At 40.2% G+C, this 13,539-nt stretch overlaps 1 protein-coding gene across 1 annotated transcript in view; it reads left to right on the top strand.

Annotated features, from left to right (window-relative positions):
* Window positions 1–13,539, top strand: part of ARHGEF28 (Rho guanine nucleotide exchange factor 28) — a gene marked incomplete at both ends in the record, with an annotated part of 271,821 nt that overhangs the window by 96,585 nt on the left and 161,697 nt on the right. Inside the window, 2 exons of the mRNA XM_080715727.1 lie at window positions 7,131–7,314; window positions 10,227–10,407. Of these exons, the coding sequence (XP_080571853.1) occupies window positions 7,131–7,314; window positions 10,227–10,407 (365 nt within the window). The remainder of the gene's footprint in view (window positions 1–7,130; window positions 7,315–10,226; window positions 10,408–13,539) is intronic.

Below are 13,539 nucleotides of genomic sequence, written 5' to 3' on the forward strand. Positions count from 1 at the left end.
ATCTGTGTGTGTGTGTGTGTGTGTGTGTGTGTGTGTGTGTGTGTTACTGAGGATGGAACTGAGGGCCTTGCTCACTCTAGGCAAGTACTCTACAACTGAGCCACCTTTCCAGCCCAGGGATGTTAATAATCTGAAGTCTTATGGGAGTGAAAGCCTGCCATTACCTGTGTCCACTCCTCCCTCAACCTTCTGGCTTTGTGATCCAGCCATATTGGCCTCATCAGCCCTGTGTTTCTTAGATTCCCTATTTCCATCTTCCTAATAAATGTGCTTATATTTGCAGCTCCCATCCTGGAGCTCCTATTCTCTGTGTGGAAGGTTGGTTTGTATGTACATATACCAGATCTTTGAGCAAACTATAGATGGAAGATCTTATAAGATACAACCCCTTTTCTTATTCTCATTGAAAACATTGCAGCAATTATGTGATGCCCATGCAAAGTAAATTTTTCTCTTCTACTCTCCACTTAAATATTTGCTGGTATTTTTCTCTCTTTGCCTTTACTTTTTGTTTCTCATTTTTGGCATTTTACAAATATCTATAAACTTTCGAATTATGATATATGGTGTAGGCTGAGTTAATTTAACCTGCAGATCAATTTTATTACAGGCTATTTTTCTTATTTCTGTTTACACTCTTTGTATAAAAGCCTAGAGTTGTAGCTCACGCGAAAGTGATTTCATGGGCCAGATATCTCTTTAATCCGACTAGAAGTGAGACATCTGTATGCTATTCCAAGGCAGGGACCCCATGTCATTTCCTTGTGTGTGTGGGACTTGGCACATAGGAGTGATCTGATTCAACATTTATCTACTGAATGTCTTAGATACATAAATCGAGCTATCCACAAGTATATATGTGGCTTTGGAAATAAGAGTTGAGCTTATTTAATAAATTAGATTTGTGTGCATTTAAAACACTGTTTTAGTCTTTCTAAAATTTATTGTGTTGAATACATTTCAATGGCTCCACTCAGGAATTATGAAACTTTATTATGTCTTAGAAAAGAGAAGAACTTCCGAATTAACTTGTGTGTAGAAATATCATTTGCTTCCAGATTATTCTACCCATCTCATTTTAGCTTTAATGTTTTGCTAAATGGTTAGAGCTATTTCCTGGCTTAGCAGTAAGTAATATGGATGAAAGATAACTTTTAAATGTTACAGAAAGTGTTCATTGTTGTTCTTTGATAATATTCTTTTTAGCTGATAGATCTTTGGAGCTTACCGAGATGTCAGTATCTTGCTAGACATTTACTCATTTAAAGTAGCAGATCCAACCCAGGCATGGTGACACACACTTGTAATTCCAGCACTTGAGAGGCCGAAACAGGAGGATCGCAGGTTTATTGCCAGTTTCAGCAACTTGATGAGGCCTTTTGCAACTTAGTAAAACTCCATTTTAAAATAAAAAAGTAAATTGGGTGTTGTATAGGTCAGAGGCAGAATACCCCTGGGTTCAATCCCCAGTATCACAATAACCAACTTACTAACTAACTAACTGATTGTAGCAGATCCCAACCCTGCCTTTGCATTAGGATGTCCTGAAAATCTTTAGGAAACATTGATGCTTGGGCCCTACTTTAGCAATTTCAATTTATTGTTCTGGTGAGGACCTTGATCATCAGTCTGTTTTTTAAAACTATGATCCCCCTATATGTATGTATGCGTATTTACATGTGTTCGAGAAGGAGAAGGAAGCTGAGGGAGATAAGAGGGAGTGTGGGACACAGAGACCCAAAGATAGAGTCACACACACCAGTGGGCATATGTTTAGCTCTTACTTCATTTTGAACTTCTTATTTATTGACTGTATCCTTGGTCTTTTTTGTGACTTGAATTTTCCCCATCATTGTTTTTGCTACTTTCCTCTGTTGTCTGTAATTCACTTTTATTATTGGAGTACCATTGCCTGTTATGTGGCAGTTTATTGTGTGATTGGTAAGCATTAAGATTGCTTCTAAGCTGAGCATTGTGGCGCACGTCTGTAATCCTAGTACTTGGGAGGCTGCGAGAGGAGGATCTTAGGTTCAGGGATAGCCTCAGCTACGTAGTGAGACTCTAATCAACCTAGTAAACAAAAAAATTTAAAAAGGGCTGGAGGTGAAACTTGGAGGTAAAATGTCCCTGGGTTCAATCACCAGTACCACATGCGTACACACACACACACACAGAAACACAGATTGCTTCTAATTCTGAATACTTTACATATTTGTGCATGTTTCCTGGTGCATGCAAAGTATTATTCGATACATTCCTTGTGAGGGTTTATATGTAGGAACGGATTGATTACAGAAAGTATTTACTGTCAGGTGTGGTGGCACACACTTATAATCCCAGCATTCGGGAGGTTGAGACAGGAGGATCGCAGTTCAAGGACAGCCTAGGCTACTTAGTGAGGCCCTTTGCAACTCAGTGAGACCCTGTTTCAAAACAAAGAATAAAAAATAGGACAAGGGGTGTAGCCTGGAAGTCGAATGCCCCTGGGTTCCATCCTCAGACCCGCAAAAAAAAAGTATTTACTATAAGACATTAGTTTTCTTAAATTTACTTGATAATGCCATGTGTGTTCCAGTGTTTCAAGCACTGATTACAAGTCCAGAGAACGTGGTTAACTAATGTTTTTATTTTATTTTTAATGGACTTCACTCTTTAGAGAAATTTTAAGTTCTTGACTAATTTGAGTAGACGGTACAGAGATTTCCCAGGTGCTGCCCTGCCTCTGCATCCTCCCTGCCTGTCACCTTCCTCCACAGTGCTACTTTGTTGTAACTGAAGCTACATTAAGAAGTTAAGCCGGGTGTGGTGGCGCAGCTTGTAATCCCAGCATTCGGGAGGCTGAGACCGGAGGATGGCGGTTCACGGACAGCCTCAGCTACTTAGTGAGGCCCTCCACAACTCAGTGAGACCCGGTTTCAAAATAAAGAATATAAAATAGGGCAGGGGGTGTAGCTCGGAGGTTGAATGCCCCTGGGTTCCATCCCCAGACCCGAAAAAAAAAAAAAAAAAGAAGTTAACAGAAACTTTTGGCAGAATCTTCTGCCAATCCAAAGGTTTAGTGAGACTTTGAGTGGTTACAATAGTGGCTCCAAATGCAGACTGACAAGAAAACAAGGCCACTTTCCTTTAGTGACAATCGGGTCATCTGCCTGTCCCTGCCTGCATATCCCAAATGTTCTGGAAGTCCCTTAGTGTGCTGCTTTCCATCTCTGCTCACCCCAAAGCCAAGGTGTGGTTAAATACCTTTAGAAACCTTGGGTCTTTATTGCAACAGCTGCATTTTATAGGCAAAGAAGTCGAAGCTCTGTCAAGGGAGGAGCACCTGCTTTGAGCCTCCTAATGTCTGCAGCAGACGGGCCCTCGCTTGCCCCCTAATGGGAATAGTTTATCGAATGACACAGCCTGTTCCATTCCTCTCTGTGTCTAAATGATTATGCTATCAGGATGTTAGAAGTTGTACTTTTTAATGTTTGCCATTAGACCAATTATTGGTAATCTGTCTTGGTTACATTAGTTCAAGTAACCTTTGGTACCAACTAACCAGAAAGACATGTCTTTATTTGATTAAAAAAAAAAACCTTTTTTTTTTTCATTTTAAACAAATGACCCCTCTGCCAAATTGTCTAACCCCTTTTCCAGTTTGTTTTTCTGGCTGCCATTAAGAAATCTGAACTCTTTAACAGGCAAAATTGTTTATATATATCATGATGCTTCCCATTTCAAGCTGATTGCCTTCTTTTGTGCTCTGGACTTTTGTACTGTATGAGACAGCTCCCTCTCGCAACACTCTGGCCAGTTTCTTATTTGTTTTCTTGAAGTATCAGAAGATCCTCTCTTCCCCGTCTTCCCTTCTCCCTGAAAGAAGAGAGACCTTGGGAGGGAGATAGAGACGGGCACGCGTGTGTGTGCGAGTCAGCAGTGAGACACGGTCCACATGTTTTCTGTTCTTTCCCACTGGAGATGTAATGATGGAGCCTTGAACATACAGCTGGGGGCTGGGAGTAGTAGCAGGATGTGCTGGGCAGGCACCAGCCACACTCAGTTCTTTGGTCAGGTGAACACAGTGACCTGTACCCAGCGTTAGTGGTATTTAGAGCACCGAGGCAGATGCTGAAGGGAGCAGCTTTGAAATGGTTGGTGCCATATTTGCCTTTTCCAGTGCTGTTCTTTTAAAAGGGAGCACAAAGGGCTTAGATGTTCTCACTTGGTTAGATTTTTCTTAGAAGAAGGCTGCAATCTGTATAGCCAAGGGACATTTCTCACCTAATGCAGATTGAAATCTATGACTTAGAAAGTTCCCATTAGTATGACTGGCTATTATGCTGAAGGGCTGGCCTGTGCTGGTGAGTGTAAAAGTGTGTGTGTGTGTGTGTGTGTGTGTGTGTGTGTGTGTGTGTGTGTGTTGTGGATTGAACCCAAAGGCATCTACCTTTAAACTACAACCCCCACCCCAATTTTATTTTTTATTTGAAACAGGGACTGAGTTGGGGAGGGCCTCACTAAGTTTGGTCTCAAATCTACCATCCTCCTGTCTCAGCCTCCCAAGTCCTGAGATTACAGATATGCATCACCACACACAGCTGATAATCTAGTATATTAAGCCAGTGTCTGGTAGAAGCAAGCCACCTTGTCTGTTTTTAGATGTTTGGGCATTTTATTAATTAATTAATTAATTAATTAATTAATGGTACTGGGATTCCTGGGAGCCCTTCTACCTCCAGGCTACCCTCCCAGACCTATTTTTTATATTTTTATTTGGAAACAGGGTCTCTTAAGCCAGCGTGGCTGGTTTTGAACCTGCGCGATCCTCCTGTCTCCGCCTCCCAAGCACAGGGATGACAAGCATGTGCCACCACGCCTGGCATGTTTGGGCATTTTAGATGTTATTTTACTGTGGAGATATGTTCTGTGTCAGACAAATGACAGAACAAATATACAGAGAACTTGCTGGCATTTCAGAGTGACAAGGGCTCATTTACGTATTTGGAATGTAAAGCCTTACTTCCACTGATCTAGATATAGAAATAGCCGTATACACCACTTACGCATATAAACCAAGCAGTTTCCTTGGCATTCTTGTGCGTCGGAGTATTTTCGGCTAATTGTTTCAACAGAGTTGTGTTGGCTGCTGGCTTGCCAGGTGTCACCAACAGAGCCCGCTGGGAGGACAAAGTCAAGCTTCTTGCCTGCCCTGCTAAAGGGCACTGCCTCCAGGGGCCTTCTCGGTGCCCTGGAGGGGGAGAATGCCAGGCTGGAATTCACTGAGGATCGGAATCTGGTTTAATGAGAGTCTTTTATTCTGGGGGTGGCGTTGGTGGGGAATGGCAGACTGGGAGGGGAGCCAGTTAGGCCTGGGTAGGGATGGTGATACAGTTTAGCATCGGTGTTAGGGCTTTATATGCTGTCTGTTGTTGCTTCCTACTGAAGAGTTGACAAGTCTTGAGGGAAGTTCCTAAAATGAACAGTCATTTATCTGGGCAAGAGTTTCTGAGAGCAGTAAATTTATGCTAATGAAGACAGTGTTCATGTGGGCAGGAAGCTGTGTGGGGAAGGAGGCAGTCTTGTCTTCTCTTTTCTCAGGTTTTACTCTAGATTTATGTGAGGCAGAATTAAGTATGAGCGATACTCCACATAGCAGCTGCAACCAAATACTGAGAGCTAACTCTTATAGGAATTCATCAGGGAAAGAACTATTAGTCACTCATTTGTTTCAAAAGCAAATACTTACAGAGCATATTATACCCTGTGCTGAGCACTGTACTAGGAGTGGAGATTTAAATATGAGGATAAATGACAAGGCCCCTACCCTCTTGGGTCTTTCATTATGATCCAGCACTTAGGTTACAGACTCATGACTGTACTGGAGCTAATAAATAGCTCAAATTTTACTGCATGTTCACTACAGCCAATCTTGACAATGGGGACTTTTCATGTTTAGGTTGTTAAAATGAGGCTTGTTTTAAGATGTTTCAATGCCTATGGTCATGACTCTATACTTTACCTGCTTTCCTAGGGATAGGGTCTCACTCTATTGCCCGGGATGATCTCAAACTTGTTGACTCAAGTGATCTTCTGGCTTGAGCTTCCTGAGTGTTGAGACTATATCACACCCAGCTTGTATCTAGCTTTTTAAAACATAGGCAGATTCATTCTTTTACATATTTACAATACAATGTTTATCATGGACTAGCTGTATTCCAGCTGTGCATTGTACTATTGCAGTAGGAGTACAGGTGTATAAACTCTATATAAATTGGGTAAGTTAGGCATATGCAAATAATTGATATTTTAACAGTCAGTTGCCATTCAACTAACTCCACAAATACTGAATCACTTTAATTTGCTAAATACTGTGTTAGGTATTAGAAATGAAATCTTCAAGGGCCTATAAGGAGATACAGCCAGGAAGCAATCCATGTAGAGCAGCAAACACCACAATGGAAGCCAAGACACAATCCAATCAAGAGGTCTCTGTCCAGGAGCATTCATAGAGACTAGGCCTAGCTTTTTGCAAAGCATTGGGGTAGCTTTGGGGATATTGCCATAATCTGATGGATCTAATACATGCATAAAGACACCACTTGTGAGGGTTGAGAAAGACCATGATCTTAACCTCTCTGGATGTATGGAGTCCATTTCTGTCATAGCTTCTCATCAGGGGAGGGAGAGCTCTGAGGACAAGGGAGGAAGGGAGGGAGAGAGATACTGAGACTCCTTTATGGTCTTGGACTCTGAGAGCCTGTCCTGCCTGATGAGTGGGATCTCCTTAAGGAAATCTTGGAAATGGACAACTCTCTCCAAAGAATGATCTTTTCCTAGAACTTGTTCCCCTTAGATGACCTTCCTGCATACTTTGTGACAGGTAATGGCATTATAACATAGTGGGCTGAAAGAGCATCATGCCAGTGATGGATGGACCTGGCTTGAGCATCTTCTGGCTCCCTGGCCTTGAATAAATTCCGGGACTTCTTCATACTCTCAGTGTGAAGTGTTGGGATTAGATGCTTTGGGTAAATCCTTCCAGCTCTGACATTTTTATTACGTCTAAATCCACTGTCTCTTTGTTAAATGTATGAAGCAAAATTTGAAAATGGAGGCACTAATACCTGCTTTTCTTTCTCTGAATTCAGCATCTCTACACAAAGAGTCTCTTCTCCACCTGGCTGTGAGATGGGGCCTGGCTAAGCTTTCCCACTTCCTCCTGTGTCTCCCTGGGGGAGTCCAGGCCTTGGCGCTACCCAATGAAGAGGGTGCCACACCGTTGGACTTAGCTTCACATAGTGGACACTCCCAGCTGGTTGAAGACATCGCAAAGTGAGTTCTACTGCTCAATAGCTTCTCTCTTGACCAGTTTCTATAAATTCTGCCAGGCATTAGGAAAAATGGAAATAATCAAACTGTAAGCCAATGTTGTTTTGTGTTTTTTATTGTTAGTTGATATATGTAGTAGATAGATGTCTAATACACAAATATACGTATATAGTCTTAGTATTTTGTGAGGAAGAGAGAGAAAAAATACCTCAAAAGATTCCATAGGTTGTGGTAATGAAAAAAAAAAAGAGCCTAATCCCTACTTATCTTTCAGGTTTCTGCTTAAATGTCAATTCCTCAGAGAGCCTTCTGTGCTGTGAACTACAAGCACTATGCCTGGCTTGTGTTACATATGATTAATTTATAATATTAGTCAAAATTTATTGTTATAAATGTGACCATGTTTCACATATGCCTCCCTCCTAAATCATTTGAGAGCCAGGACCATTTCTTTTTTACTCACAACACTATTTCTAGTACAGCGTCCATTCCATAATTTTCATGGAAAGAATATAAACTTTTGTTGAATCAATGAATGACAGACAAACTCCATAATATCATTTAGACAATGGGATGGTCATTAGGGTCTAATAAAATAATATAAAAGAATAATGTGTTAGCTATAAAGTTCTCTACATTAATGATGTGTCAACTTTTTCAATGAAGAGATGTTTGTTATTTAGAATGGTTCAGATAAATTATTATTCCTAGCTTATGAAAAAAGGATTCACATATATAGTACTTTTCTTGATTTATGTGTGGTAAAATACAAAATATAAATGGAAAATTATACTTAAAATTATAAAGTGCTACATAAATATTAAGTATTGCTAGAGTATTATTACATGATATGGTTTAATGGACTGGTTTTTCTTGTTTGGCTCATGAAACTCAATAAAATGGATAATTATAGGTACGTAAGTGGATGTTAGAATGCAAAAGAGAGCTTTCTCTTTATTTTTGTTATTTGGTCAAGGACCATTGACCAATAGATAAGCCTATCCAGAGGAAATTTCCCTTTTCTTTGGCTTAACAACACCTCACTTTCTTAGCTATAAAGGGCAAGGAATGGATGTTTTCTTCAACTTAGTCATCATGGGTAGTTCAGTGTTCTGTTGAGGTTTTGGAGATTGACTTCTTCAAAGAACCATAGCTTTGTATCTTTTAGCTGTGTTAAAAACCAGAAGATATGTGTTTTTAAAAGTTTGCATGTTTAATAAATCCATTCATGGATGGGATTAAAAACACACCAGAAGTTCAATTCTGCTCATATGAGGGTTCTTCCATCTTCTGAATGAATAACAGTGATCCTAAGGCTCAGGCTCAGACGCCATTTACCTCAGTGGCTTGTTGGTAAAGGGCATTTTCTGGAAGATTCTAGAGTTCTTGCCAGCAATTAGTGTGAAGCGTTTGGAGAGATTCCTCAAGCTTTACAGTATAACTTCTCTATATAGATTTCTGTTTTTATTTCACAGAGTGGAGATAAGGCTACTTCAATGGAAGTACAGATGTTACTTGACTTCTGATAGGGTTATGTCCTCATGAAACCATTATAAGTTGAAAATATCCCAAGTCGAGAGTGAATTTATGCCAGGTGTGGTTGTAATCCCCCTACTTGGGAGGCTGATTCAGGAGGATCTTGGGTTTGCTGGCCAGCCTCAGCTACTTAGTGAGACCCTCTGCTACTTAGTGAGGCCTTGTTTCAAAATAAAGAATAAAATGTAGGGCTGGGTGTATAGCTCAGAGGTAGAATGTCCCTGAGTTCAATCTCCAGTACCGCAAAGGAAAAAAAAAAAAAAAAAAGAATTGACTACATCTGCTCTACTGAAGAACTTGAGTTAGCCACGTGACCCACTGTGGAGTATTGGTCTTTAACCCTGGTGATCATGTGGCTGACTGAACACTGCAGCCACTGCCACTGCCCAGCATTACTAGCTGGGGAAAAAATTCAAAATTCATAGTATGATTTATGACGAGTGCGTGTAGTTCCCACACCATTGTAAAGTTGAAAAATTATGAGTCAAACCATCATAAGTTAGGGATCATCTGTTGATTATATTTTTGTGAAGCAAACATTCATGAACAAAACAAGGTCATTTTACAAGAGGAAAGAGGTATTGAGCTGGTTCTGCAAAATAAGGAATCTGGGAGCAACCCATTGGGTAGGATGTGACTGCATGCTGAACATTAATGTATGTCTTCTGAAGCATCTTTACTGTTGCTATTGTATGATCCTATAAGTCATCCAGAATATGCCATATTAACCATGAAGCCTACAAATAGCTAATAAGCAAGCAATTGTTTGCAGCCAAGACAGAGCAGAAAATCTGTTCATATTCAAGAATTTAGTTTGAGAATGTTGTTCCTTTTTAATGAGTACATTCAAAAATCTGGCATGATTAAATTTATGCATGCTTTAATTTGCATGAGAAAGTGATTTACAACAATGGTACCAGTGTGTTATGAATATCTCATTTGTTTGTAACATTCAAACTTCACCACACTCCCTGGAGATCAGATCTGTTTTCCACTGTAATCACCTACCAAACTATTGGCTGCCTGCTCTTTTGTTCTACATGTGACTCCATTAAAGGGAGAGGTGTCTTTTCAGATTGTAAGGAGAGGGAAATATTGAGGTAAATTTCTATGTTTAAATGCCAGCACTGTTTTGTTATTCACAGAAGCCTTTAAAGTATATAGAATAGTTGACTTTCTTTTCAATAAATGCCTTCTCTAGATGGAATAAGAAAGCTTTCTTTATTAGCATCTGTTTACATGATCTTATGTATTTGTTGTATTTTGATTGATGTGGAGGATCGTTTTTATCAGATTTGTAATGCAGGGGAGCGAGTGTCCTGCGATCTTGGGTTGCTATCTCCGAAGCTGTGTGTGGGTTTTGACTCGTGATTCCTCAGTTTTCAGGGCAGATGCTCCCCGGGCTTCTCCCGAGTTCGGCTCAATGAAGATGCTTCTTTGCAGTACATTCACTCATCAGAAACACTGACTCTGACCCTGAACCACACGGCCGAGCATCTGTTGGAGGCAGATATTAAACTCTTCCGGAAATACTTTTGGGATAGAGCTTTCCTTGTCAAGGTTGGTGGCCAGTTATTCTAGTATATAACAATGCAAACTCCTTTACAGGAATAAGTCATTACGCTGTGCATTAGGATATTTTCAGTTGCATTTAGTGATGTCTTACGTTTACAAGGTATCAATTCACTGTTTTGGGAATAGTGTTTGTATTTCCTTTCTTTTCATTTTTCTTTTTCTTTCTTTCTTTTTTTTTTTTTTTAAACTGGGGATTGAACTCAGGGGCACTCCACCTCAGAGCTTCATCTCCAGCCCTATTTTTTTTTTAATTTTATTTTGAAACAGAGTCTCACTGAGTTGCGGGAGGGCCTCATTAAGCTGCTGCGGCTGGCTGTGAACTTATGGTCCTCTATCTCAGCCTCCCAAGTACTGGTATTACAAGTGAGCACCACCATACCTGTCTGGAAATGGTGATTTTTAGGGGTGGAACTTTTTTTCTCTAATGAAACATTGGGAGCCATGGAATTGGAACCCACATTAGATCAACAGAATGAAGATTATTACGTATGTTAGCAGTAGGAAAATTGTTTTTATGATATTCTTGTTTCCTTTACTTTTCTTAGACTATCCATAGCTGGCTTTAATATTCTAATATTGGATATTTTCTCTGTAATTATTGACTGGATTAGAATTCTTATCTAAAAACAGTTGTATTTAGGGCTATTTTACATGCTTAATATCTATCCCTGGGTTTTCTTATGACTTAGATGTAGTTAAGCTTTTGTCCCAGTGTACAGATGGGAACAGATAACAACCTAGCTTTTTTCCAAAGATTTTTCCCCTCCCACCATGACCCACACACCAGCTTCAAGGGCTATCCTAGCATGCCCAACTCAGAGTTAAAATGTTGCAGCAGCATCACTGTCATTGTTAATATATTTTATAGACTCTTGAAAAAGTATAAAGAATATTTACAGCCAAGCATGGTGGTTTACACCTGTAATCTCAGTTCTTGAGAGGCTCATGCAGGAGGATTGCAAGTTTGAAGCCAGCTTCAGCAACTTATCAAGACCCTGTTTCAAATAAAAAATAAAACAGGCCTGGGAATGTAGCTCAGAGGTAGAGTGCCCCTGGGTTTGATTCCCAGCAAGACACACACACACACACACACACACACACACACACACATTTACATATTTGAATTATTATTAAGCAAAGGATAATTTTTAATTAGAGGGCCTGGGTCAATCTAGTGGACAGTGCTTAGGGCTCTAAATGGACTCACCAGCCCTGTATTCTGCTGGGCTTTCAATCACATCTTTTATCAGGGACAGGTTTCATAGCTGTATAGCCTTTAACATTAATTAAAAAGTCAACTTAGAAAGTGGCTATTGTCATTTATTGCAGTTCTGGCTTTCATATGCTTGTATGATATAATTAAGCTAAAAAGTCTCAAATATCATAAATCAAATGCATGTTATTATTGGCTTATTATTCCATATAGGATTTTACTTGAAAAATTAAAATGAAACATGTTCTTTAGAGTATACCCCCTCTTTATTAGGTTTTAGAAAATGTCTAATTTTCTGATATATGGTATCACACATACTGTATGTACAAATGGGAGTTTTGCTTAAGAACACTTGTCGTTTAAAGATTCTGAAACCTTTAACCATCACGGTGGCATCTCACGAAAGCACCAAGTGGTGGCTGTCCCCACCCAGAGGATGCTGGCTTTGTTGCATGGGAGTTCTCACGATGAACTGTCCCCAGCAGCCCCACAAGGGTAGAGCTCACTCACCACGGGCATATCTTCAGAAAAGGAGCCCAGGCAGTGGTAGGCAGACTCCTGAGAAGAACAGAACAAGCTTGATACACCACACTTACTGGGCATTCGTTTCATTATAAAAACCTCCAGTTGCTTAGGCTGGATTTGTGATCTCTCGCCACACACATTTGAGCGAAATGCTGACGAACCTGGAAAAGATTTGCAGTGAATATGCCTAGATATGCCAGCCATGTATTGTAGTGGACTTAACAATATCAAAACCCAAATGAAGATGGTTCTCCGTTTTCTTGAAATTTTCATTACACACACACACACACACACACACACACACACACACACACACCTCACAAGATAAATGAATCAGTTAAAACCAAATGGTCTTCTGTTCCAAACTTCAGTAGACCTCTTTTTCCTTCTTACCTTGAGTATCTCACAGGGAGACCAGGAAGGGAAGAAGGGGTTGAGAATCCTTCTAACATCCAGTCATTCACATTGACTTTTTTGACAAAATGATCCTATAGCATTCTTGAACTGAGTTGTTTGTGCTATATCATACTTGGCTAGGTGTAATTTAAATATAAGCAAGTGGTGATTATACAGGTTGTCCATACCAAAGCTTTGCAACTTTAAATAACACATATGAGATTACATACAGATTATCTAGAAAGTATTCATGCCTTCATGAATCTTAAGAGTCTGAAGGCCTAATTTAATGGGACAGCCACAGATGACTCTGCTCTGAGGTGGCGGCTGGTTGGAGCTCTCTGGACCACAGCCCGTGCTCAGTTTCTTCCAAGGGAACATGCAGAGCCTCAGGTTTGAGCACTACTCAGTTATCTATCAACAGCAGTAAAACCTTGCTGTAGGAACCTGGGCTCGCTGTGCCAGGCACCAGAGCTCTTCAGGTAATCCCCTTCAGAAGCCACCCTGGGCAGAGTTGTAAAGGTTTCACCTTTTCACTCTATATTACAGTTGATGGTGGTGGCATGACAATTTGTAATGAATGTTAAATTTTAAAATTACAGGTATGTGCTAAATATTAAATTGTAAAGATGGATATTAAGAAATTAAAAACGAAGCAGAATCTTTTTAAAAAAAATTGGTACTAGGGATTGAAGCCAGGATTTTGCACATACTAAACACATACTTTATTCTTGAACTATATACCCCCATCCCTGAATAGGCAAAATCTTAGCTGTATCTTTTAATCATTTTTTTTTGTGTGTGGTACTGGGGTTTCTGGAAACCCTTCTACCTCTGGGCTACACTCCCAGACCTATTTTTATATTTTTATTTGGAAACAGGGTCTCTTAAGCCAGTGCGGCTGGCTTCCAACCTGTGCGATCCTCCTGTCTCCACCTCCCAAGTGCGGGGATTACATGCGTGCGCCACTACGCCTGGCATCT

The sequence above is a fragment of the Muscardinus avellanarius genome (assembly GCF_963383645.1).
Source record: "Muscardinus avellanarius genome assembly, chromosome: 1".
In the NCBI taxonomy this organism is placed as follows: domain Eukaryota; kingdom Metazoa; phylum Chordata; class Mammalia; order Rodentia; family Gliridae; genus Muscardinus; species Muscardinus avellanarius.